Below are 27,759 nucleotides of genomic sequence, written 5' to 3' on the forward strand. Positions count from 1 at the left end.
AAATGTCATTATTTAATTTCTCCTCATTATCAGGATCACAAAAACACTCATCTCTTTCTGTTGTGTGGCTATCAAAACAATTACATAAATGCGTTATTGTGTTCTTTTTTATTAATCAAAACACTGATTCACATTTTCAAGAAATTTGTTTACACAAGAGACCATTAATGTGGCTGAATGAGATCATTGTTTTTCACATTTTACCACAGTCGGTTTTGTAACCAAGATGTAGAGTAAAAGTTAAAACGTGCTGTAGATTTAGAAAAAACAAAAGACCGGTTACAATTGTATTCATAAGGAGTAGCAATCCAGAGTTATGTTCTAATACTGCTAGTACTCATCATATAAGGAAGATTGATCATTACTCATTTTAAAAAAGTGCTGCTTTTCAGTCAAGGTATGCCTGTTTAAAGAAAAAAAGGTCTTCATTACATGTTGAACTCAACAATCACATTTCTACCTAATTAAGTTGTTTTTCTTGAGTTTGGACCCTGAGCTTATTAGTCCTTCTTCAGCTTGGCCAGACGCATGAGGAACTGGTCCCTCCTCTCCTGCCTGGCTGCCAGATGCTGCTGGTCACAGGGAATGAGCTCGTACATCTCCTGTGGACGGCACAGAAGGAAAAGCTAGGTGAGCAAAGTGGAATGGTTGCTATCTAGGACTTCGGACATGTCTAGTGGGGGAAATAACTATTTTCTCAGTTGCTGAATTTGTACGTTTGCTCACTGAGAAAAAATGAACAGTCTCTAATTTTTAACAGTAGGTTCATTTTAAAATAAAGCTTCTCAGCCGTAAAGCTAAACTAAATATCCTTTTGGGGCGATCCTGGCTCAATAGCTGGCAGTTCGTCTTGTAATCGGAAGGTTGCCGGTTCGAGCCCCGGCTCCGACAGTCTCGGTCGTTGTGTCCTTGGGCAAGACACTTCACCCGTTGCCCACTGGTGGTAGTCAGAGGGCCCGGTGGCGCTAGTGTCCGGCAGCCTCGCCTCTGTCAGTGCGCCCCGGGATGGCTGTGGCTACAATGTAGCTGCCATCACCAGTGTTTGAATGTGTGTGTGAACGGGTGGATGACTGAATGTGTAAAGTGCTTTGGGGTCCTTAGGGACTAGTAAAGCGCTATACAAATACGGGCCATTTATCATAATCTTTTAATAACGTCTTAGCTTTGAAACAGTGACATCCAGGGCCGACACTTGCACAGATCAATGTGCATGCAGTGCTGCCCTTGTTCTCGTGATCACAGAAGGCAAACGAGTCCACCTTAAACTATTTAATGCTCCAGCTCAGGGTGTCCTTACAAGATGACCTTCTGTGGCTAACATATTAACCGCCTGTGACAGCATGTGACCAATTAATTTCTACTTAGGAGAAAGCTTTATGGCTCAGAGGTGAGTAGAAACTGCTGAATTTCAGTCATCCAGAACTAAACACACAATAAATAATGAAGAAAATAATAAATTAAGATATGTATATTAATATAGACATTCCGTGTCTTTGATCTGAATTAACACACTTTTTTTTTTTTTATTTAAAAAAATCTTGGGAGCCTATTGAATACTGAATTGCTCTTTGGGGGCTCAGGTGGCACTTTATTAAAACACTGCAAGGTCTCAAGAACACCCCTGAAAAACAAGGACCCTCTTTTTCACTGTATCGAAACACTAACCAGATATTATGGTCCATACTGACATGACAGCATCACACAATTACTGCAGATTGTCAGCAGCACATCTATCTATGTCCCCTTTTACCACATCCCACAGGTCTTCTCTTGGATTGAGATCTGGTGACTGTGGAGGTCATTTAAGCACAGTGAACTCAATGTCATGTTCAAGAAACCAGCTTGAGATGATCTGAGCTTTGTGATATGCTGGAAAACCAAATTCTGATGCTGCAGCACGCAAAATCCAGAAATTTAGACAGCTTCTCTGGTCCAAGGTGGAAAAGTGCTCCTTGAACCAAAAACTGAAATACTTTTTGGAAATCACAGACACTAAATTCTGTGTAGCTAAAGAGAAAAATAACAATTTAAGAACACACACATAATCAAAACCTGTTGGTGTGCATAACATCTGTGAAGGCACCATTAATGCTTAATGATACATACAGATAATGGAGAAACATTTCCTGCCATTCACATGTCGTTTGCATCAAATGTCTTGCTTTGCTTATTTATCATATATATATATATATATATATATATATATATATACATATATATATATATATGTACACTACATCATAAGTGAGTGTATTTATTGAGAGAAAGTTTCACTGTAAACACAACTCTGTAACCATCACACTTACATTAATGACGCTCTTGGCTGCTTCACCACAGAAGTCCGGCACAGGCCCAAAGGAAGACAGAATCCTTGTTATATTTTCACTATATCGGCTCATGTAGTCTTCCAAACCTGTGGGGAGGACACAGCTGTTCAGTGATGGGGAAGTCCATGTCGATCATCATTCCAAACAATGAATGTAGATCATCTTTATTTAAAATACCACAAAGATTCAAAGACAGTAATGTCACACAAAGTGAAAGTGATGTAATTGCAAACAGAAAAAGAAACATGTATTTCTAGATTGTGAGGGGATGGGTATAGGTGCGGCTGCGGTGCCAACTGGCAATTTGTTTTTGTCTAAATGCTTTCCTTCTGCTGGTTTGAACGTTTGACACATGCTTGATATTTTGAGAAATGGCACATGCTAGCTCCTCTATATTTCTGTGTTCATTTGCAGGGCTGCTATCTCAGTGCTTCAGAACCAGTAATATTAAGTAATGAGTTTCCTCTTTCTCAATGTTAAATATCTCATAAATAACAGTTAGATCCTGCTTTGACACTTTCTGTGTTAATTTAACTTTTAGCGCTGTTCATTGAAGCTGTTCTCTCATTTATTAACCTATAGTGACTCATTTGTGATGTAGGCAGACTGCATTTTGGCTAATCACTGACTGACTTGTCGTGAAAGTTTAAAATAAATGGGTTTGTGAAGCCTGCTACTACAAGCTTCAGTTTAATAGTGTATTTATAAGGACTGGGTAGTATCCAGTATGCTACATGTATGTATATGCCAGTGGAAATGTCTAACACCAGCCCCTTGTTGAGCGTTATTACACGTTGTTGTTTAAAGTGGATTGCTATGCTCATTTGCAGCTCCACAATCTTATTCTTGGACTCTATTAGAACAGCTTTGCATGATTCACAGTTCTAAATAATGCTATTTTACTAGGCCTTGGTGCACTTGAGGTTCAGCCAATGTGAGAAATAATCTATTTAACCTCATTTCCACCTCCCTTTAAGCTTTCTTCTGATTGAAGATCAGAAGATTTACTGAGTGAGGTTTCTGTGCTTAAAGCCTGTAAAAATCTACGAAACAAAGCACTCAGGGCAATAGCGAACGTTTAGTAGCTACTAAGTGTGATGATGAAAGTTCTGGACAGAGAAACAGAAAAGTTTGCAGGTTTTGTAAGGGACGTTTCGTACTTCAACTATACATTACTACTCACAGAAGTAATAAAATGGGGGAGCTATATAATTAAGATCCCTATATCTAACTAGGGTTAGAATAATTAATAAAATATTGTCATTACAATAAAAAAATGTGGGATGTGACTAATGCCTGAGACCAAGAGGTTATGCAGTATGAAAATCATACCATGTATATGAAATGGGAAGCAGTATTCACTGCCCTCTAAATAACATGTCATTAATGTATATAATGCTACTACCTATAATAGTTTAAAGAGATCTTGGATTTATTTTTCTATAAACTGACAGTTTGTACAATTTCACTGCTACTCTCTCCTAAAATACCAGCAGGCATTATTTCTAATAAGAGTTCATGTCATGAGCTTGCTGGGTTATCTAGCTTGCAACCAAATGTTTGTGGATAAAATATATAGTAGTGTGTCCTAGATTGGACGCAGAAAAAGGAGCACCTCTCACAGCTAATGATCAATCAAAGAGGAAACACAGGTCCCATAACAATGACAACAACCGGGCTTAACATATCATAAAGAGGGCCAGCAGTATGGTTTGTTGACATTCCTGTGATAAGCGTAGTAGGTGAATAGGTGAAGACTAGAGTTTTAAAACCTTATTTGAGCAGAGAGATGCAAGTGTGGTGCAAGGTGGGGGGGGGGGGGGGGGGGGGGAAGAGATGTGCCTACATTACTTCACATGAGGTTGTTATTAAGGTGGATCAGGGGGCTCAGTTTTAAATAGTTCTTTCAACACATTTTCAAAGAGTGGAGCCTTATTCAACGACCAGAAAACATATGGTGAATGTTTATATTTGCAATACTTCTTTGGGAAATAAGGTTTATATCCAACATGTGACAACGGGGTAGCTAGAAAACGCTTACTGTCTACATAAAGCCTAGTGGGACACGTTAATGTGGCACGACAGTGTGATAACTATCATCTACCTTCAACCAAACACCCTCTGTGGGAGGAAAATCTTAGTGTTATTTCAGTCCCTTTGCTTTATTTCTTTTCCCAAATAAGCTTTAGCTGTTATTGTTGAATTTTTTCTTATATATCTTTTTATGTAAAGCCTCACTAAACAGGGAGCCCTATTCCCTGTGCCCCTACACAACGGCTAATTGTACAGTAGAAGAAAAGACGGGACACTAATGTTACCACTGTAACTCCAATCAGATAACAGCAGCAGTCCTTGAAAATGAAGCAAACTACCCCATATGGAAAAGATATATATAAATCTTATAAAGTTTGTAACTGTCTTGTATGAAACTTGTATGAAAAGCATACAAGAGTGAAAACAGATATAAGATCCCTTGAAAAATTATATAATGAAACTTGTATGTTTTGGATACTTACTAAAAAAATATATGAAAGTAATGAGAAAGTGGCCACTTTCATGAGTAAATCATATATGTTTTTACTATTCCTTTTCCATATGGGACATAACATCACCCAGTTTGCAACTTGTCTTCCACCCATTTGCGGTACCTACCACTGCTAGCTGTACTTTTACACTAATGAAACAATTTGTGCATGGTCAGCTGAATGTTGGACAAGCTGCCCTTACTAGATAGTGTTTTAAAAAGACATCATTCTAATGCTCTTTTCTGTGAAATTGCATTAATATTTGAATACATCATATGCATCGATGAGCCATTCTTCTGCAGGCAGTGGTTTTAGTTGTAGTGGATGATTCCTTCAAAGAACAACGGCATCTCCTGTGTGCACGCACACAGTTTACAAAAGCAAGGAAATTTAGGTAGCGCAGACAGAGACAGGGAGCCTGAGTGCTCCAGTATCTGATGGGACTGATCTAAAGACTTGAAGACACAACAGGGGTAGGTCTGAGCATTCTTTTGAGAATCTGATGCTTCCTGAACAGAAAAAAAAGTCAGTAAGAAGTTCAGTACTGTAACTACAGGTAGAGCTGGCACCTGGTCTGAAGGCTGCGAGGTGAGCTCTGTGAGTTTTGGATGACTGGTGTGAGGGAGCGCATTCATCGCTACCCATCAAAAGACTGCTTTGTTCAGCCAAAGTGCACACTGTGTGTGTGTGTGTGTGTGTGTGTGTGTGTGTGTGTGTGTGTGTGTGTACACAGTCAGGGTTACTCTGGGTTTCACACTCACCTCTGATATTCTCCATCTAGCTGAGGTTTCATTCTCTCTCTGACACACAAAGAGATGTCACTGTGTGGTACACTACATGTATTTTGTGCAGCGACACGTATGAAACGCTGTGCCACTTTGAAAATTTCATGTAAGCGGTGAATTACCTTCATTACTCTCAGTCAAAGGCATTCTGTGCTCATTTACTGCAGTCGCTGATGCTCAAAAGCCTGTGCTTTGGTTAGTTCCAGTAATTTTCCACAGCATACATGGCTTGTACATTCACTCTGATTGGCAGATTGGCTGACCTGACTGGCTACCTCCCTGGGCTTTTTTAGGGGGGAGGTAACAATGTTTAAAATAATAACAATAATAATATTTATATTTATAACAAGGTGCAATAATAATTAATGTGCAATAATAACAGTGTGCAATACACATACACTTATTCTTCTTTTTTATACTAAGTTAATATACTGTGTTGTGTTGTTTGTTGCGTTGTGATGTGTCATATCGTGTCGTGTTGTGTTATATGTAGTGCCGACGTAGGACAGTTTTCCAATTTCCTTGTACTACTGTACTATGTATGACTGTGCAATGACAATAAAGAGTTATCTTATCTTATCTTATCTTATCTTATCTTAATTGAAACTGGACACCGCACAGTTGAAACTGTGCTGGATAAATGATACTTTCCTCTTCATAAACAGACATTTTATGAACTCCTTTTCCCTTATGAAGAAAGGCTTTTTGGTAAAAATGAATGATTTTGCTGTGAGAATTGAACAGAACAAACACATCATCAACTCTTTGGTTCAACTATATAAAATTCATGCTCAAAGTATCTTAAACTCAGTTAAAAAATAACCAGAATTAGTGTTTTTATATGTGAGCAAAGAATACAAACCAGGAAATTTTACCTTTAGGTGCATTGAGGTGCATTGTTTCCATGGGACCTATGAAGGCGTAACGCATTCCTAGTCCCTCTGACATCACCAGGTCGATGTCCTTTACCGAGATAACACCATCCTAATGACGCAAGTTAGAAAAACAACAGTTACATTAATTTCACTGAATCGACTGATAATATTCATTCGTTTTGTACCCTTTGTTTTCTGGATATATTTGCTGATGAACTGATCCCAGAACAGCAGCTCTGGAGTCAAACTGTTTCTTTGTCTGTATCTGTTTATCTGTAATGAGAGTTCACACATCTAGCAGGTCAACTTTGAGCCACATGTTAAGTATTTTCTCTTACTGAGTTCATCATGGTCATGGTTACCTAACAGACTGCGGGACAGTTAAGTATATACGAAGGACACACACTTTTCCCTAGCAATTCAACAAAGTCATGACTTTTTAACTCCCTATTATTCTGGAAAACCCAAATTCCCTTTGATCCCATCAGGCCACTCCAGCTATATAAAGTTTCCTTATTCAGCCAATCCTGTGTCCTCAGGATTGTGCACAGAGGGGAAGCTGGCTGAGAATGGGTCAGGTAACTTTGGTTTACAGATACCTGTTGGCCAACCATGGAGGAAATCAAAGCCCAGATACAGAGACTATGGTGAGCAAGAGGAGAGGCGACAGGGTCGTCTTTGTTTGGGTCCTGCGTCCAACAACGAGCCTGTTATCTGAGCAAAGTGGGATGGTGGGTGGGGTCTTCTCTCCACTGTAATCACTGGGGGCTACGAGCTGCTTTCTCAGCCACTCTGCTTTCCAGCTCTGGCCTCGACTCAAGGACTTCTTTTCTTTTTCTCTCTCTCTCGTTGTGTGTGTGTTTGTGTGTGTGTTTGCAAAGGTTGAGGGCAGGTCCCTGTTATGTAAGAAAGATCACAAGACCACTGTCAGGCCAAAGGCTTTGATGCTTAATGCTGAACTTCTGTACAGCTTTGATTTATTGAGGAAGAATACAGTAAATAGATCTTTTTTACACATTAAGTAAAACACCTGATGAAGTCCCTGCTTTGAAACATCAAACTGAGCTGTTTTGTGTGCGTGTGCATGTAACTTGGTAGAAACTGTGTTTATTTTAGTGAATGGTTATAAAAGAAAAACAGTACTATAAGTGGAGGAGATTAGTTGTGTTGCTGACATTTGTGGGAAAATATCCATTACATGCTCGAATTTTATTTTCAATAAACAGATGATGCTACAGGGCCATACAAATGTTAAATGATCATATATTGTTTCAAAGAACTACATCTGATCCTTAAATTAATGATAACTTATAAGGCGTACAACATATACAATTGGTCTCTAGCCACATACATTAAAATGCAATTAGGCGAAACGGTGACGTCCATCTCGGCCACATTATTCAAGACATTGGTGCACGAAACAGCTTCCCCAAACTGGCACCTGCTCCAATGTATTTTGTAATGAAATAAACTATTAGAATACATCAATTTGTTGTAAGTGATTACCTGCTCTGTCCTGCTATGTACATGTACGTGTACTGCAGGAACTTTGAGTAATTGTCTCATCAAATACCATTCATGTTTGGTGATTTGTATGTCACATCGTTTAGTTAAGTATAACAGTGCCTTAGGTGAGTGATAAACACTCCCAAACGACTGTAGACGTCACAACTCATTATTTTTGTCGAGCAGTATTGTGGATGGCGTGCCTCTGATGCATGGTGTAAAGGAACGTTTTGGTGCAGCCAGCAGCAATTACAGAGGTGGATTCACTATTTCAGGTAAGCAAAGGTTTCTCATGTAGTAATGACATTTTAAAGGCACTTAAATTGTATTAAAAGAATTATACGTTTTTGCAGTTGAGTTTCAGGCTGTTGAAAAATGTATGGTACCTATATGAAAATCCTAGGTGATGTCTTTCTCAAATTATCATGTTCACAAGATTTTCAGAAAACTTGACCTCTGACATCTAGGTCACTGATATTCAAACTACCTCGTTCAAGATCTTAACCTAGGTTGGACGAGATAGACCACGCCTACTAAAATAAGCTGGGTGTCCATGATGCTCACCCATCAGCAGGGTGAAGACAAAACCCTGAGCATTGACTGTGACTGCAAAATAAGCCCTCCATCACCGTGCTTGACAGCTGCTGTCAAGTAACCATCACAGTGGCAGATATCCAAGAAAGGGTCTCCAGTATGAAGAGTTGGACAGCACCAGGGCCCGACATGGTTCACGCCTACTGGCTGAAGAAGCTGACTGCACTCCACGAGCGTCTGGCAGCACAAATGAACCAGCTGCTAGTTAACGAGAGACACCCGGAATGGCTAACCGAAGGTCGGACGGTCCTGATCCCCAAGGACCCCAAGAAGGGACCGGCCCCCTCCAACTACCGACCAATAACCTGCCTCAGTACTACATGGAAGCTCCTGTCAGGCATCATATCGGCTAAGATGAACAGGCACATGGGTCAATACATGAGCGGGACACAGAAAGGAATTGGCAAGAATACCAGAGGCGCAAAACACCAGCTACTGGTAGACAGAACAGTCAGCCGAGACTGCAAGACCAGACTGACAAACCTGTGCACTGCCTGGATTGATTACAAGAAGGCCTATGACTCAATGCCCCACAGCTGGATACTGGAATGCCTAGAATTGTACAAGATCAATGGGACCCTAAAAGAGCCTTCATCAGGAACTCAATGGGGATGTGGCGTACAACACTAGAGGCCAACTCCAAGCCCATAGCACAAGTCACCATCAAGTGCGGGATCTACCAAGGAGATGCTCTGTCCCCACTGCTGTTCTGCATAGGCCTGAACCCCCTCAGTGAGATCATTAACAAGACTGGCTACGGATACCGACTACGGAACGGAGCAGTTGTCAGCCACCTCCTGTACATGGATGACATCAAGCTGTATGCCAAGAGTGAACGAGACATCGATTCACTGATCCACACTACCAGGCTATACAGCAATGACATTGGAATGTCGTTCAGACTGGAGAAGTGTAGTCGGATGGTATCAAAGAGAGGGAAGGTAGTCAGAACTGAGGGGATTGAACTACCAGAAGGCAACATTGCAGACATAGAGGACAGTTACAAGTACCTGGGGATCCCGCAGGCAAATGGGAACCATGAAGAGGCCGCTAGAAAGGCTGCAACCACCAAGTACCTGCAGAGGGTCAGGCAAGTCCTGAGGAGTCAGCTGAATGGTAAGAACAAGATCCGGGCCATCAACACTTACGCCCTGCCCGTGATCAGGTACCCTGCTGGGGTAATAGGCTGGCCAAAGGAGGAGATAGAAGCCACTGACATAAAGACAAGAAAGCTCCTTACCATGCATGGAGGGTTTCACCCCAAGTCCAGCACCCTGAGGCTGTACGCTAAGCGGAAGGAAGGGGGCCGGGGACTGGTGAGTGTCAGCACCACAGTCCAGGATGAGACAAGGAACATCCAAGAATACATTGGGAAGATGGCCCCAACTGACCGAGTGCTCAGTGAATACCTCAGGCAGCAGAAACCCAAGAAAGAGGAGGGAGACGAGGAACCATCATGGAAGGACAGGCCCTGCACGGTATGTACCACCGGCAGATAGAGGAGGTGGCTGATATCCAGAAATCCTACCAGTGGCTGGACAAAGCTGGACTGAAAGACAGCACAGAGGCACTAATCATGGCAGCACAAGAACAAGCTCTGAGTACAAGATCCATAGAGGCTGGGGTCTATCACACCAGGCAAGACCCCAGGTGCAGGCTGTGTAAAGATGCCCCAGAGACAATCCAGCACATAACAGCAGGTTGCAAGATGCTAGCAGGCAAGGCATACATGGAACGCCATAACCAAGTGGCCGGCATAGTGTACAGGAACATCTGTGCCGAGTATAACCTGGAAGTCCCGAGGTCAAAATGGGAGATGCCCCCAAGGGTGGTGGAGAATGACCGAGCTAAGATCCTGTGGGACTTCCAGATACAGACGGACAAAATGGTGGTGGCTAACCAACCGGACATAGTGGTGGTAGACAAACAGAAGCAGACGGCCGTAGTGATCGATGTAGCGGTTCCGAATGACAGCAATATCAGGAAGAAGGAACACGAGAAGCTGGAGAAATACCAAGGGCTCAGAGAAGAGCTCGAGAGGATGTGGAGGGTGAAGGTAACGGTGGTCCCCGTGGTAATCGGAGCACTAGGTGCGGTGACTCCCAAGCTAGGCGAGTGGCTCCAGCAGATCCCGGGAATAACATCGGAGATCTCTGTCCAGAAGAGCGCAGTCCTGGGAACAGCTAAGATACTGCGCAGGACCCTCAAGCTCCCAGGCCTCTGGTAGAGGACCCGAGCTTGAAGGATAAACCGCACGCAGGGGCGTGCTGGGTGTTTTTTATATATATATATTAGGGGTGCAACGATACTCGTATCGATATTGAACCGTTCGATACAGTGCTTTCGGTTCGGTACGCATATGTATCGAACAATACAAAATTTTAAATTTATTTCATCAACTTTTCTTCTGACGATGATGTCTGTGTTGAGAGCTCAGTGGATCTGCGTTCGACTACTCCGCCTAGGCTGCACTGTCTAGCGCAGATCCACTGAGCGCAGCGCAAGCTAGCAAGACAGAAGCTAAGCTCGTTAAAACATGGCAAATTGAACCTCCCCCACCCTCATTCATATCTGGCATTTGGAACTATTTTGGTCTTCAGCGAAATATGACCCTGAAGGTAAGCGCGTCATGGACCAAAGTAAAACAGTATGTCGCATGTGCCACGCAATGCTCAATTACATGGGTGGGAACTACTGCGTTAGCGCAGTTAGCTCGTTAACGTGTTGACGCCGTCCAGCCCCACGCACAGGGCGATCCATGGTAGCTCGTTAACGGAGATTTGCCGTGTTGTGGCGTTAACGTCATTTCAGATTAACGCTGACAGCACTAGTGGGAACACAACGAATATGACTGCACATTTACTCCGACATCATCCTAGTGCAAAGACAAGTGGAAGCAGACAAAAACAACAAGCACGCATGCTACAAACTTTACCCGAGTCATTTAGACAGCCGTTAGCACATGATTCTCCTTATGGGAATATACTCCAGAAGAAGTGTATAGTATAGCTTTTATTTTGGAAAGAGCCATTCCTCTGTAATAAACTCTCTTTTCCAAAGATGAGTGATTTCTCGATCAGATAGATTTATTATTTTATCCCTTTGTTGTTTCAGCAACATTAAATTTAAAAACTGTACGTTTGAGTTAAAATATATATTTATAATTTTAATAAATGACAAATTAAAAAAGCATGAACATTTTTTGTATCGAAAAAATATCGAACCGTGACACCAAAGTATCGAACCGAACCGCGAATTTTGTGTATCGTTGCACCCCTAATATATATATGTATGTATGTGTGTGTGTGTGTAAACTGAAAATGTATGTAAGTCTGCTGTGAAAAAAATCAAAATAAATACAGCTAAAAATAGCATCTATCTTCTCTATTTTTTGCATTTCTGTAAATTAGTTAAGTCTAAAAGTAAAGCGACATGTGAACAGAAACGCTGGCTGTTGAGAGGCTCAGTTTCTAGACATTCAAAATTAATGGTCAGTGGTCAATGGTATGGTCAATGGTAACTTTATTGTCCCTGATGGGAAATTGATTCGCAGTATGTCAAACCAAACAACAAACATACAACCATCACGTACACTCATTAAAAAAAAAAAAATTATTCCTTTTCTATATATTTCAGTACATCGGACATTCCATTTTGCTTTATTTTTCATTTCTGTGACATAGGCTTTAGTCCCTCTGCGGCTCTGAATTGAATAAATAGAAGAGAATGGATGTTCTTTGTTGTTATTTAGATATTCAAAAATCATTTTGGATGTGTGAAAGCATCGTTTTTCATTACAATGTTACTGTGAACAGGCTGCTTTGCGATAAACTTTGGGCGCTCTTTCGAAAGCAAGAGCAACACCTTTTTTTTCCCCGCCTGTCCCGTTTGGTTCCTTTGCCATCAGAATTATTGTCTAAAGGCCAAGAAAGATGCCCAACAGATTTACTTTACCAAGTGGACCATCCCGGCCTTACCGTATCGGTCCATTTGATTGACCTTTGTTTTTATTGTTCATTTCATTTTATTTTCAGTTGTTACATACATGACTGGGGGAAGGGAAAGGGAGAAAGAAAGAGAGGGAGGGAAGGAAAAACAGCCGGGATAAAAATCAACGGTGATAAAGGACACAAAACAAAAAAGAGGTGGGGGGACAAAAAGTACATATATATATATATATATATATATATATATATATATATATATATATATATATATATATCAATCACCTGGATCACCTGTTGAGAGAGAAAAAAGAAAAGAAAAGAAGCAAGAAAGAGAGCAATATAATAAACAACATCATCGCGATAATCCATGTGTATATAACAGTAAATACTAAATATTGTATATTATTGTGCAGCATGTAAGATCGACAGCGCACAGTGTGCTTTGAGGTAGGAGCCAAAAAGGGTGTAGTTTGTGTCTGTGAGCACCCGTGTGTAAACCTGTGAGCATGAACGCGCTTGTATTCAAACAGTTCCTTCATGTAACGATCTGCTAGAGGGTGTGGGGAGCCACAGCCCCGTCCTCCAGGGCATGAAGCAGGTATGGAGGAGATCCAGGCTCCAGACATCCAGAAACCCTCAGAGTGCAAGAGTCCAAGGAAAACCAACAGAGGGGCAACCATGCCACTCTCCCGGAAAGAGCTGAGGAGAGCCCCAAATGAGGGGTCACCCAGCAGCCGCGGAGCAGAAGCCAGAGGGGGTTGCAGTAACGTGCCCGTGAGCTCCGCCGGCATCCAGCTGTGCCAGAGTGACCGAGCCCCAGGCCCAGAGGCCGAGGGCACCCCACCCCCCGAAGGGGCCCGACCGACCCACAGGTGCCAGGTCCTGACAAGCAACCACCGGGAGTGTCCCGGTGCATACCTGAGCGCGCAGCCCTGGACACCAAGAACCAAAAATGCACCAATGTCTGAGGGCGTCAGGGGGAGTGGTGGGGGGAGATAGGCCTCCATAGAGCAACACCTTTAACAGCAGTGTGGCATTTTTGTCAGCTAAGGTCTAAGGGTGCCCTTGGGGTGGGGAGGTGGGGAATTCGCCTCTCACACGGTGGTGATGTGCACACAATAAAGAATATCATTTAGGTACAAGTCTGAGCTGCCACAGTTCTGTGTAAAATTATGAACTTCACATGCTTCGTTACAGATGTTGCAATACAGCTGGCACAGAGGCACAAGAGTGGCTTCTGCTGCATTTCGTGGAAGTATGACTTGGAGGTTTTAATTCTGAGAATACGTTATTCTCAGCAGGGAGTGTCACGGTCTTGGGCTTAAAAATGACTGAACAATCAAGGGTTTTTACCTTCCTGCAGGCCCTCTTGGATCATTGCTGAACCAAAAAGCTACCGTCAAAGCAAGAAAAACAATCCAAACACTTAAGAGCTTCTCAAAGTCTAAAGCTGTGACAAACAACGAGCTCTGTTGTGAGGCAAATCATGAAGCCTGCTTCTCTTCCTGATATGTAAAACCTCAAAAATGACAAATAAACATAGTAATGGCACAGAAATTGAAGAAAGCAGTTACAGCTTTTCAAAACCACACAAGGCTAGCCACCATGATTGAAGCGTTGGGGGGGCTGTGAGTACTCAGACTGTTCCTATGGAAGCAATATGTGAAAGGTCTTGGAGAAGCTCACGGCTCTTCAACGGGAAATTGATACACCTCCGGACCAGTAATGGACATTAAGACCTGCTCCCCCCCTCTCAGCGGTGCCAGCTGGACGATGTTGACAAGAACAACAAAAAATTCTACCCTGACTCTCTCGCCCAGATTCCTCAAGGCCATCTGCGTAGGCTGTGGACTGTTTATATTTGCTTAATTGGGCAAAACGACACTTTCTGAAGGCTGAACACAGGACACACATCCTCACACGCATGCACACATGTACACTGACACAGATACACACTCACACCCCCTCCACGAATCCAACACCTGCCATCCGATGCAGACGGCGGATCAGCTTTGGATGCGCAGAGTTGCGGCGTCCCGGACACAGTTTCTTTTTCCTTCTCGACTGCCCTTTTGTGTTATGCATTTCATTGTTTTCTTTATGCTGCCTGTTCTGACCTGTCTCCCCAATGTGATGTTTGTGTATTGTATGTATGGTCGGAAAGGTCCAATTTCGCTGCAGGTCAACTGCAAGCGACAAATAAAGGCAATCAATCAATCAATCAATCAGTCCAGTCTTGCACAGACTATTAGTGTACCCATTTAAATAACTGGTAATATCTGGCAACAACATAAAATGAAACCAATTTCGTGCAGACTCAAAATAAACAAGCACACACTTTTTCATCTACGTTACCAGTAAACTGCAATCAACTGATGTTTTTCGAGCATACAAATGCACAAGACAGATCAGTCCTACGAATTTACTAAAGAAGACATTTTTCCTAATGCATTTATCCTTCATTAATGTCATAGAGACGTCTTTCTCAAGTGTACAAATCTGAATCATGTGCAAAGTCACGCAAGTAACTTAAAATAGATTTCTGCTCTTTCTGAGCCAGCTTTTTAATAATCCATCCAATCCCCTGCTATTACAAAGCAAAATGTGATTATCCAGTTTCCTTTTACCCATTTCAGCTGTATGGCAACTCATTTTTATTTTAGTTGCAACCAGTTGAGTAACTACTGCCATGTCTCCTGGTATTATCTCCTAATGGGTTTGTAGCTTTAAATCTATGCTAATGCTGCCTACTCACCTGTCAGGAACAGGTCTGTGAGCAACAATGCAGAGCGGCTGTTAATTTCTGCTGATTTCCATTGATGACAGCTTAACATGTCCCAACAGCTATCTTAGGAAGTCGGTTCTAATGTCATTCATGTATCACTTTGAGTGAAAGCCTGAATTGCATTTAGTTGCATTAATGGATCTAACACAAGATGACTGATGTGCATCTTTTTAAGTTCCTCAGCTCAAACACTGTCTGACATCATCGTTTTCTAGCTAATGCGGGCCTGCTTCAGCTGCTTTTACTTTACTAGAAAACAGTTTTTATGTAAATATCTAACTGACCTTTAAACCTAAATCATCTACCCTGGGAAATGTAGTTTTATTTTGTCACTTCAGCCATGGGTGGCATGGTGGTGTAGTGGTTAGCACCCCCCTGTCATCATTGCTGTGGCTGCGTGGGCTTCTGTCAGGTACTCTGATTTCCTCCAACAGTCTAACGACATACATGTTAGGTTGACTGGTGATTCTAACTTGGCCTTGAAAGCGAGGAAGATAAAAGTAGTAGAAGTGCAAAGAATGAAGTGCTTTGAGTAAGACTGGAAAGGCACTATATAAATCTAAGCACAGATTCAGTCCTTTACTAAGGACACCTTTACTACAACAACAGTCACTGACATAAAAAACAAAAGCGAGAAACTTGGAACAGACAATCGTGGAAGACGTGTGAAAGTTCAGAACTATGTGGAAGCATCTGATGTTGCATTATTTAATGGAGGGGGTCATTTAAGGTGCTTCTGATGTCTGTGGTTCTATATTTGAAGCCAACATCAAACTCTTCATGGGAATTCAGTTCAGGTAACACAGTATACGTCTCAAGTTAACATTCCATCAGCCGTGATTGTCACCATTCCCATCGCTCTCATTATCATTCAAGCTTTTTCCTCAGTGAGTGACCACGTAATAGTGCCTGTCATCAGAGGCTAAAGCTCATTTAGTCTCATTGTGCTCCTTTTTAGAGGGAGACTGTGGACATAATAGAAGAGGTGAGCTGACAAGGGCTTCCTCTTTCCTGCCTCTATTACAAAACCATCAGCAGCCACATGAAACCTGACTGAGACTGAGGCGCTCCTGTCCAGAGGTAAAAACAAGTAAAAACACTCGTCATTATGACCTAGAAGTCAGCTTTAGCAATGCAGCAGTAAAGCAATGAGGGTTTTTTTGTTGGAGATTCAGTTAGTGTCATATATTTATGAGCATTTTCTTGCATTTGAACACAGAGGTTATGAAAGCATATTCATGACTAACCTTGCTTGAAGTTGGTAGTGCTTTGAAAAACTGGCTCCTCAACACAACTCCCCACCCACATGCCCAGAAAACACTAACCTGAACTAGTCTCCATGACTCTGCAATAATGGCGGCTTGAACTCTGTTTAGGGCAAAGCCATCGATCTCTTTTTTCAGAAGGACAGGTGCCTGGCCAACCTGCGTCAGGAGAAATCAGTTAAGTCAAGCCAAGCGCAGCAAAAGATCCTACAAGACAATTATGAATAATACAGCTTCATTCATGAAGCTTAGTAGTTGCAGGAAGCCACTGGTTGTTCATGTTAAGAAAACAAGCTTGTTGAGACTTGCTTGGAATAAAGTATGTAATCATTCACATGATCACAAACTGTTTGTTAAGATTTGTGGTGTAGCAGCTGTACTCGAGACTGTGACACACTGTCAAATACTGAAAATGGCCAGAACAACGTCAAACTAATGTGAAAAGAAAGCTAGGAGCTAGGCTTATCACCAGCACTTAATACATAGTATGACAGCAGTATTGGTCTCCTAATCATAGCATGGGGTTTGGCTTCCTCGTGCTCTTAATCCACTGGTTATTCTGATTTCTTTTGAAATCTGTCCAACAAGTTCGGGCATAACAGGGCCCAGAAATGTGTAATCTTTTGTGTAAGATTTGTACCTTGGTCATCAGAGCATGGGTGGTGTCCATAACGGCTGCTGCTGTCTCTGGGTGAGGTACCAGCTCCACCAGTTTTACATAGTAGGGTGGGTTTACCTGGGGAGAGCAAAACAAACACATATTATGTTGTGTTTACTTCAATTTTCAGGAAAGCAGTACTAACAAACAAAGCTGGACACTCAACTGTTGATTTTGCCTCATCATCGTCCTCCAACAGTGAAAGTATCATCTCAGTGCATGACAGAGCACTTCGATACGGTGTTAGCTTACTACAGTGTACGCTATCCTCATTACAGCTTTAAGACTGACAATCTAAAATGATGATAATGATTAGACACATTAAGGACAGCAAAAATGTTTATTGAGACAGAAATTAAGCACGGTGGTAAACTATAGGTTATACAGCTCCCCATCTGGCCCGTTTACACCAGTGGTGGTGTTTCCACCAGCTTCCACCACCTGTGAAGCAAATTGACCTTTAATTGACCCTCACTTTTTTCTTAAAGTCAGCATTTACAGAAACAAAAGTGCTTCATCAAACCACCTGTTTGCATAGTTTAAATATCTAGAAAGTCTATGTGTTTGGCTGCTTCCATTTACCACCAGCTTGTTTTAGGCAATGATAACAAGTTATTTAAAAAGCAGCCACCTCACCGCTTTCCAACAGCAAAACCTGTAGCATTCAAAGGTTAGTCTAAAGATGGGCATATCATGTTTACTCACGTATAGCAAACTGAACAATCTCTAATTTTTATGTTTGTTTTTAATGCTCAATTTACACAAAAATTGTAAATTTATTTGAATGTCATTGAGTGAAATAACAATTTGATCCCCAAGCAAAGCATGACTTAGAACTAGCCAGCCCTTCTTAGCGAGTACAGTGGTAAGAGGTTTCGTGTGGTTGGTTACCAGGTTTGCACACATCTCAGGAGGGATTTTGGACCACTCGTCTTTACAGAAATTTTAGAAATCCTTTAATTTTTTTGGCTCAAAGCAACCACAAAACAATCAGCTTTCATATTTTCCAATCTAGAGAGACAAAAATGATCATAAAAGGCTTTTTATACACTGAAGGCAATCATCTACAGTGATACAGTTCCACCACTGATGATTTAGAAAAGCTCATGATATACATGCTTGATTTACTGATATCCTCAAAACATCATTGCCACAGCACATGAGCAAGCAGAAGAAACGCAGGGAGAGAAACAGCTAGAAGATAAAAATTATAAACAAGTCCATCTGGCTCATGAGTTCAGGTGAACCATGTTTACCTCCATCAGTTAGGTCATGTTGTTGGTAGCGTGCTCATATCATAAACCAGTCATAACAAAAGCATTCAATGTTTTTGTAAACAGATGTCACTAGTATGTTGTGGAGTACGGTCAGGTCTAAACAGAAACACTCTGCATGGATAAACTAAATGTAAGTCTAATGTAATCCTTGTGCAATGTTTTGTATAAACAAAAGTGCTCAGCTGTTCTGACCCATTAATGTGTTTGGCTATTCATAGTATACTGTAAGCGAAATTTGTTGTGATGCATTTACTTTGATTGATTGATTGATTGATTGTGGTTGGGATAGCCTGTAAATATAACCAGATCCATTAGTACTTCAATGGAAACTCACAAATCTGCCTCAGTATGGGAGCAAAAGAAGGTGTGACTGAAGTCTAGACTTTCAGCTTTAGGTGAAGGGATTTCAAAACTGTGAGGTCTAACTCGTCACTGGTAATTATCCTGATCCCAAGCCTTTGTTGTGAAAGTATGGTTTTTTTTTATTGTTCTCCAACTTATTCTCTTGGCAATCAGGAAACAAACTAAATAATTTTAACTGACACACATAAAAAAAACTATTTTCTTTTTTCCCACAAGAAAGTTCTTCTTGTTTTTCTCCCAAACACAGAATCAGAGTTAGCCTCGTCACCAATCACAAGTCAGACGTCAGAAGGCTAATAAAAATACTTTCATAACCATTTAGCAATTACACACATTTTTCACAATGAAATCCCTTCGTTTCCCAGTTCAAAAGTGTTTTTTCTCTGTCTCAATCTCTCATCATTTCCCTGCTTCTCTTCAGTAATCGAACCTCGTTCGCAAACTTCTCCCTCTTTTCTGTCATGACCCTGACCCCTGTTAAGGTAATCTATTTATCAGACAGTCAACACACAATTGACCCTGTGTGGTTCATGTAGTTCATGGCTGTCAGCTCACTTGGCTTTCTTCTATAGTGTGTCTTCCTCCCTGAGCCTGGTTCTGCATGGGGTTGTTTTCTGTTAAAAGGGTGTTTTTCCTTCCCACTGTTGCCAGGTGCTTGCTCATAGGGTTGCCTTATTGTTGGGGTTTTCAAAGTGTATTGATGTGACTGTTGTTGTGATTTTGTGCCATTTTAAATCTGAATTATAAAACTGTCCTTATATACATATTTGGCATTGATCATTCAAAATGTTGATTATTGCTGAAAAATCCTGCATTGTGCTACATCTCCACTTGTAATTAAGTTTGTTCAGTTTCTCTGTTTCATCAGAAATGCAGAGTGATCCCTTGTGAATTGGATTTTGCCAATCTCATATTCAACCGAACTAGATCTCTTTGTTTAGCTTTACTGAAATTTAACTTGTTCCACTGTGAAATAATCAGTAGCTTGCATTCACAGGCCTTCACCATGCCTGCCAGATCATGTGGTATGGTGTGGATCATGATTTGTGCCTTCCCTTCCTCATGCACTTCCCTTTGTTCTTCTACTAGTTAATCTTGGTTTTATCGGTTCAAAGAATCTTTTTCTAGAACTAGTCTGGCTTTATTAGAGACTATTAGGCAAAGTTTAAAGTGGTCTTCTTGAGCGTAAACAGTGGTTTTTCATTATCTCTTGCTGTAAATCCACTGTATTTACATTCATTAAGGCCTCTCTTGCTTTTGACAAAGATACTTGAGATTTTTTCTTGCCTTAGCTAGTTGTGTGAAAGTTTTTGTCTTAATCATGGAAAAAATTCTGTCATCATCTCCTTGAAGTTTTCTACATGTTCTTTCGGGCCTTTTGTTTTACAGAGCTGGTCAGAGGATTTCTTCTTTTTAAAAATGTTTAAGATTGTTTTTTTTTACCACTCCTAAAGCTTTTTCTTTTTCTCTGAGAAGTGGGATTATTAGCTTAATGTTGGCCTCCTTCACTTGCATCGACATGTCTTTGGACTCCTTACTGAGAGCACCACTGAGCATCAACCACATACTCATTCAACACTTGGACTCAACTCTATTCCTTTTATCTCCTTAATTTGTCATAACATAATCATAAAACAAGTCACGTGCCAATGAATGGGCTCATGATTTACACACTCAATTACTTTTGAGCCTGTAAAAATGGAGGGATTACAAAATAAGTATGTAATTCTTAATGATTAATGCAATTTTTTTGGTCAATATCAACACCTTAACCGCATTTTAATTGCTTCATTTCAAGCTCACTGAGTTTGTGCACCATATCACTGTGAGGAAACTTACAGACCTGGCTGTAGATGATTGATGATGAATTATGGGCTGGCGTGCAGGTTAACACACTGTGTACAGTTTACACCACAGTACCTGGAAATGCCTGAGCATATGAAGTACTAACCGGATGAGAGACGAGGCAGCGACTCCTATTCTGGACTTTAGAAAAGACTTTGCTGGGCACTAGGCAGGACGTGGAGCTGCTCAGGATGACGTCTTTTCCCACAAAACGCTCCATGTCATGGAAGATGCTTTGCTTTACCTCCAGCTGCTCAAATACACATTCCTGGGAAAACAAAAAAATACATAAACGCAGGTAAGGTGTGAAAGCCAAATATTATTTTCTATAATGCTATAAGTAAACATTATCTCAACCCAAAGTCAGTGAAGCATCCCACTGAATATGGAACATGTAGTCATAGCAACAATCAAATTATTTATTACAGCTATTAATTTCTATAATTTGGATGAACTGCTGCTTTGACTCTGTAATTTCTGATGTCAACCTTTCTTTGACAATAGCAAAGACAAAACCATCATAACAATAAAGAAACATTTAATATTTGTTTCTTAGTGTTAAACTTGAATCTACCACTGTCCACAGCTTTGGGGAATGTACTCAGGGAAATGTGTTAAAAGTCATGCAGTTAACACCTTAAACACGGAAATTAAACCAGTTTGGCTCTTAAACTACCTGCTTAACGTCACTTCACAGTGATGAAAAGGTGTGACTCTCAAAATCGGTACTCTTCATTTGCAATCTTTCTCATCCTGGACGCAAAACTGCAAAAACTGGCTGAACAACCTCAGTATACCTCACATATACGCATTATAATGAAAGGCTCTGCTAAAAGGATTTGTGCTAAAACACAAGCAATAACCTAATCTACACTAATTCTAATGACAATATTATTTTTTTTAGTTTGTTTTTTTAGTTTAGTTTAGTTGTTAAAGTCCAAAGTGGTCCCAGTGGCAACAGGAGTTGGGAGCTGTAACCCCCAAACTGAAAGAGTGATTCCAGGCACAACATCAGAGTCTTTTAACAGAGTTGAGTCCTAGGAACAGCACAGGCCTCAAACCTCAGTTTCCTTAAATAGAATGGACGCTCATGACAGGTCAGGCTCATGTGTGTAAATGTTAACTTATACTAATAAGAAACACCAATAAGTGAATACTTGGCATTTCCTGATGTGGAAAAGACCTCCAGTATGACCCCTGACAGAGACACAAATCCCTGTGGCGTTGTGTCAGGATAGCATCTGGTTGTAAAAATCTGCTAAATCAAACATGAAGAACTACCTCCTCTGACGAAACCTTTGGGAATAAGGGAGCAGCCAAAAGTAGCTCTTTCTAGTCATCTGTAAGTTGGACTATTCCCATTATCATTTGTCTCCAGTTCTGCATCTTTCTCAAAGCTCAAGTTTTCTTCAGTTCTGGCCAAACTTCATTGTAAACAAGCCACACTAACCTATTTCTGTGCATGAAAGGAACATATAAAAAAATCTGGACAGCTTAAGTGCTTAAGCGCCCTTCACGTCTGCTCCCACTGCTCCACCAAGCCTTACACTAATCGTCAGAAAACAGTTAGGCAAGTTACTGATCTGTAGCCAAGTGACTAATAAAGCCTCCCGTAAATATTCTCCCAGATCAATAGTAGAGTGAAACTTACAGGTGGTCAGATGATGTCATGCTATCAGGACGTATGTACCTAACGGTGCTCTCGGGAAACTGCATATTTCTATGCAGCATTTCCCTGTTCCTGAGTCCACAATTGTTCCTTGTTGGAAGGAACTCAGCGCAGTGAGTATTGATTTTATTTGACTCTACCTGCCTCTGTGCACTCTGATCACATCTACTGTGAAGAAGAGCTCCATTGTCTACTTTAGCAGTTTCTAGCTGGCGAGCATTTTTCTGGCATAAAAGGTTGACTTCATACTGTATTTTAAGTGACTGTGACTGTGTTTAGATAAGCACAGTTGATTGTGTGTTTGTGCTCATTTATAATTTGACATAGATGAGTGATTTTTAATGAAACGTCTTTCATTAGTACGACAACACTTCTTATAACAAACTCCATCTGACTTTCTTGTCAAAGGAAAGCTCCACTTTACAATTTATAATAGCAATAACAGCAAGAATCTAGAAGCATTTTGCATTGTATGGTAGATGTCTCAACAATTTCCTTCAAGAACATTTTTACAGAAATGAACAAAAGAAAAAAAACAAATCCAAAGTCTCTTTTTGACAGCAAGGCTCAGGGAGCATAGCCATCAGACTCGACTGGCTGAGGTGAGCATCGTGACGCAACGAAGACAAACAATGCAGGAGGAAAGAGGAAAACTCAACAGATTATAAAACGTATGAGTTCTGAAATGTTCAAGGTTTTTAGAAAGCATTTTACTTTGGCCAAATGACTAAATTCTTATGGTCACATTGAGAAAGCTGCTCTGATTCAAGGTAAACAACTAAATCTGTAATAAATAACAGATTAATTCTGGGCTATTTTTAAATGAGTAATCAATATTACTCAGTTCATATTCCTTTATTGCAATTATATTAAGCCATTATATTTCTATGACTTTGCCTTTGGTGACAGACAGAAAGTGTGAGTTAGCAGCGCAGGGAAATGACACGCAGCAAAGAACCAGCCAGCTTGGTGTCCAACCATGAATTTGTAGCTAAAAGCATGAAAGAGTGTGTGATATGTCCTCTAACCACTTAGCCATCAGGTTAAACGAGTTGCTTAACAAACGTTAAAACATTCCTTGCTACTGAACCGCGAATAAAGAGAGAAACTAGTGTGAACTCTCAGTACTCATTTTTTGACAGGTTCATTATATTCATCATCCCTAGAGTTAAAAATTTATACCTCGGTTTTACCTCCTTTATGACAGACATGTACTCTATATGTGCATGCTGCCATTAGAATCAGTTCACACACTGATGGACTGACAGTAGCTGCTCAGAGGGCTTGACCTCATAACAACCATCATAATCATCATCTTCTCCTCCTCCTAGCTGTGCCTCTATATAGAGGCTCCATGTTCTTCATGCTGAGAGAGGGCCAGCCAGTCTCACTTTCAAAATCTACCATCATCCTTGCCCACCTTTATTAGTGGAAAGTCGACTGAATACAAGTACCTTGGAGTTATGTTTGCTGGCAGACTGAAATGCAACTCTTGGACTGACTGCTTGTGTAGTGAGAGACAGCACAGAACATATTTTTGAGGACATTTTATCCTTTAAGGTGGATTCTAAAATGCTTCTGAGGTGCAGAAAAACAAGCAATTAGAAGGACAGTAACAATTTCTAGTAAGATGTCGGGAACTGCATTACCAAGCTCAGCAAGCATTTATCGGGACTATTTATGGAGCAAGGCAAATACTGTGAGTGATATGAGGATTTGACTCCTCCACTGAACTACTAAAACCTGCATGGTGCTAATGTTCCCCCATAAAACAGGTCCAAACTGTCTTTTACTTCCCAAGCCATCAAACTTCTGAACACAAGCAACACACAGGTTGCCTAACTGTTCTGGCCACAGTCATCCTTAAGATCCAAGAAGAAGAGTAAAGGTGTCTGTATACAGTGTGTGCTTTGTGTCTTATGTTGATGCAGTTATTTTTATGTGGTGTATACAAATCTCAGGTGACTCTGAAATCACAATGCAATCACATTTACCCATAAGGACAAGTAAATGCATTAGTTTTTTTGCCCAGTAATGTACTGACCACTGATATACTATGAAGCTATCCTAGTAAATGAAGAGAAACAAAAAAGTTTGGAATTCACGTGTTAAGCAACTGAAGGAACTGAAGTGTTATTATGCAAAACATCTCCATATTACTGTATGATATCACAACCCTATGTACGACAGGGATTAGGGATATTAGTCTAAGTTCAAAATGTGACGTGAGAATGTCACGGAATATGTCAAATGAAATTATGCTGCCCCTCCTTGGGGGGGTAAATGTGTAATAACAAAGCCAGAACGTATTGACCTGAGAGTGAAGTAACCATTCCTTTAATGCTGCTTTGTTTAAACTATGTGAACCAATAAATGAACAAAAACTACAGTGTTTCCACTGAGTCGCACACCACATACTTTTGAAAAGACCCACACCACAGTGAAGAGAAGCCCCGTGTTTCATCAAAGTCTGCCAACATCCACAAAACAAATGTCCGTACGTGTGTGACGGAGCAAGTGGTTAACGAAAAAATAAACAAATCACCAGAGAGCAATGTTGTTTCCACTGGTTTTACGATTTAGGCCAACGAGATATAACAGCATGTATTTGTTCTGTCAGCGGTCTGTGTTACCTGCACAAAGAAGGCTCCATCCAGTGCCTGAGACAGGTCATCATAACTGCTGAGAAGGGCAAGTTGCTGCGCAGCAGACAGCTCCCCTCGCAGCATGTGGGCTTCCTCCAGCTCCACCAGCTGTTTCCTGAGGGACAGAAACTGCAGTTAACACACACACACACATAATGCATGAACAAACTACCCTCTATCATGACATTTTCAATTTGAAAAGAATCATTACCACAGGCTTATTATATAAGTAGTAGTAGAATGAAGACTTTGGAAGAAATGAACAGATGTGTTAGGTGTGTTATTATCAGCCAAAAGAAGTGGTTCTAATATAACACAAAGCAGACAATGCTTCAAATATGGATGCTGCTACAAAGAAGCTAGAGATTCTAAAGTGTCTGCTCTGTACACATTTCCATCTCAGCAAAGAAGATTCAGACACTCAGCACAGTTTCAGTGGGGGTAGAGTATGTCACCAACTTCACCGACTGTATGAAAGTATGCATTGTATTGGAGTATTGTGCAAATTTCTCTAACGAGGCATATGTTTTTTACTTTGGCCTTTAGTGCAGAAAAGAATAATAAAACAATAAATATTCTGGTTTATAGATCGGTCTGACAACCTAAAATGAGGTGCAGGTTTCAAAGGAGAGCGTGTAGTCTGCTGCAAATCCTGTTACGCTGTCTTAACAGTAACAGTGATGACACTTTTAAGGTGTGGAGTACATACCACCACCTTTTAGCTCTTACTCAACTCTTCTCTTAATATGTTACAGAATGTGGCAGTTACATAACACTGTATCACATGAGTCAGGAAGATATCTTCCTTTGAAAAAAAATTAAAGTAATTTAGACTAAGTGACGGTTTATGAAAACAGGGCACGCAACAGAGAGCAGTCTAGCTTGTTCAGCAGGAAATCACTCACAAAGGGCCCCTGAAATTTAATTCAATGACACCCTCTACTGTTCATATAAACAAATACGTCTCCAACGGGCTGAGTGATAGGTAGTGGCATGTACTTAGAGGGAGAGTTACATTCATGAAATACTGGTATAGAGATTAAGGTATTAAGGTTTTTATAGCTTAAGGCACTGTGACTTTCTACAGCACTTTCATTAAAAACTCAGCGTCATTCCACAGTAATGTTTAACCACTAATAGCCAGGCTGTGAACATGTGTTTATTCGTATGTGCTCACAGTAGGAGCCAACTGCTGATCATGGGGTATTCATATATGTCTTCTCTGTAAGCACTGAAAAGAAGAACAGGTTACATTTTAGACAGACTGTCTCTAACTCATCAGGGCAGAGAAGCCCTTAGTGTCAATGTTTCCTTTAGGTTTTGCAGGCACCAGACAATAGTTTAGCTTCTGTAATGTATATTTTTATATTTTTGATGATATATATATATATATATATGTGTGTGTGTGTGTTTTTTTGTTTTTACTTAGAATTACATCTGGGTTAAAAACAAATTTCTGTTGACGATAGAGGTATAATAATGCAGTTAAGACTGAAGAAGTTTGTCTGTGTAACCCAGATGGGTCTTTAAGTTGAGCAGTAGAACTCACTTGATCTCTGTGATGGCCTTGGTAGACTGTCCTGGTTGGTTGTCATAGATCTTCACATTGTAGCCTCCACTGACAAACAACATAGCCCAGGAGCGGCCTATCAGCCCACTAGGGAAGAAAATCACATGGTAACAGACATAAAACATAAACCCCAATAAGCAGACTTAAAAAACAAAATCAAAGCAAGGGCTGAATGTTGTTTTTCAGTAAAGTCCAGTAAAATCACACAGCAGTAAAGTGCTGACAGTGTGCCTGTCTGCTTGCTGACACCAGCTTCATTTTCCTGTCTTCCTGTCATGTTTTGACATGTAACCAGAAGTGAAGTGTAAATCCACTGTGAATGTTTTCTCAATCCCTTCGCCATCCATCTGAATATTATTGCAATGTTAACACACAAAGATTACCCCCTAAAACGTATGGCAACATAAGTGAAGAACTGTGAGGTTCAGTGCTTGCTTTGCAAGTTTAAGAGAGGTCACTTCAGAGGCACTGCCATGTTTAATGAACAGGGTTCAGAAGACAGGTTCAATTTAAAGCCTCTAAAATCACACAGCTATAAACCTTCACGCTGTCGTGAAGGTTTATAACGTGTCTGTAATAAACAGGATTATTCACAAATTCATTCTGACTGAAAACACAAGACAAGCGTTCATTCAGAACAGTCCTGTTTATGTCGTGAGCAACAGTATGATGCACACAATGCAGTCACCAAAATAAAATTACATGCACTGATACTGCAAACTACAGCTTTCAACCAGTTTTTCATTCAACAAAGCAACTTTCGTTTCACCTTCATGAATATAGGTCAGGGCTAGCACTGTTGCATCATTTTACAACGCAAAATACATTGTTATCTCGCTCACCTGCCAATCACAGTTATAATCTTCATGTCAGAAACGTTATAATGTTTTGACACCAGCTAAAACTTAACTTACAAGCTTTCTGTTGCGCCGCCCACCTTGACAGTCACGCTGACCGTGGTGTACGGTGACCTAGAAGGACCAAAGAAGGCAAACGAGCGCACAAAGCTTGTTTTGCTTGAAATGAGCAATAAAGAAACCCACAAACTATTAATTGTAACTTTTTATAAATAATAAATACTATGTATGTAATTATTTAAAAATAATTTTGAGAATATGAAGAA

General features: G+C 40.7%; 1 protein-coding gene across 2 annotated transcripts; it reads right to left on the reverse strand.

Annotated features, from left to right (window-relative positions):
* Nucleotides 1-89: 89 nt before the first annotated feature.
* On the reverse strand, nucleotides 90-27,609 carry cryl1 (crystallin, lambda 1). Of its 2 annotated transcripts, none has more exons than XM_085435269.1 (9): nucleotides 27,551-27,609; nucleotides 26,616-26,723; nucleotides 25,055-25,181; nucleotides 20,859-21,020; nucleotides 17,250-17,345; nucleotides 16,670-16,768; nucleotides 6,513-6,621; nucleotides 2,307-2,413; nucleotides 90-602 (listed from the first exon to the last, which is right to left on the reverse strand). In XM_085435269.1, exons 2-9 carry the CDS (start codon nucleotides 26,696-26,698, stop codon nucleotides 501-503), a joined length of 885 nt encoding a protein of 294 aa, XP_085291395.1. In that variant the 5' UTR covers nucleotides 26,699-26,723; nucleotides 27,551-27,609; the 3' UTR covers nucleotides 90-500. The 2 variants fall into 2 exon arrangements, with proteins under 2 accessions (XP_085291395.1, XP_085291394.1); XM_085435268.1 differs by having other exon boundaries at nucleotides 27,479-27,597.
* Between the last annotated feature and the right edge of the window lie 150 nt (nucleotides 27,610-27,759).

Source organism: Copadichromis virginalis, linkage group LG16 (genome assembly GCF_057382275.1).
Source record: "Copadichromis virginalis isolate Kocher_CV1m ecotype Utaka linkage group LG16, C_Virginalis_male_GT1.1, whole genome shotgun sequence".
In the NCBI taxonomy this organism is placed as follows: domain Eukaryota; kingdom Metazoa; phylum Chordata; class Actinopteri; order Cichliformes; family Cichlidae; genus Copadichromis; species Copadichromis virginalis.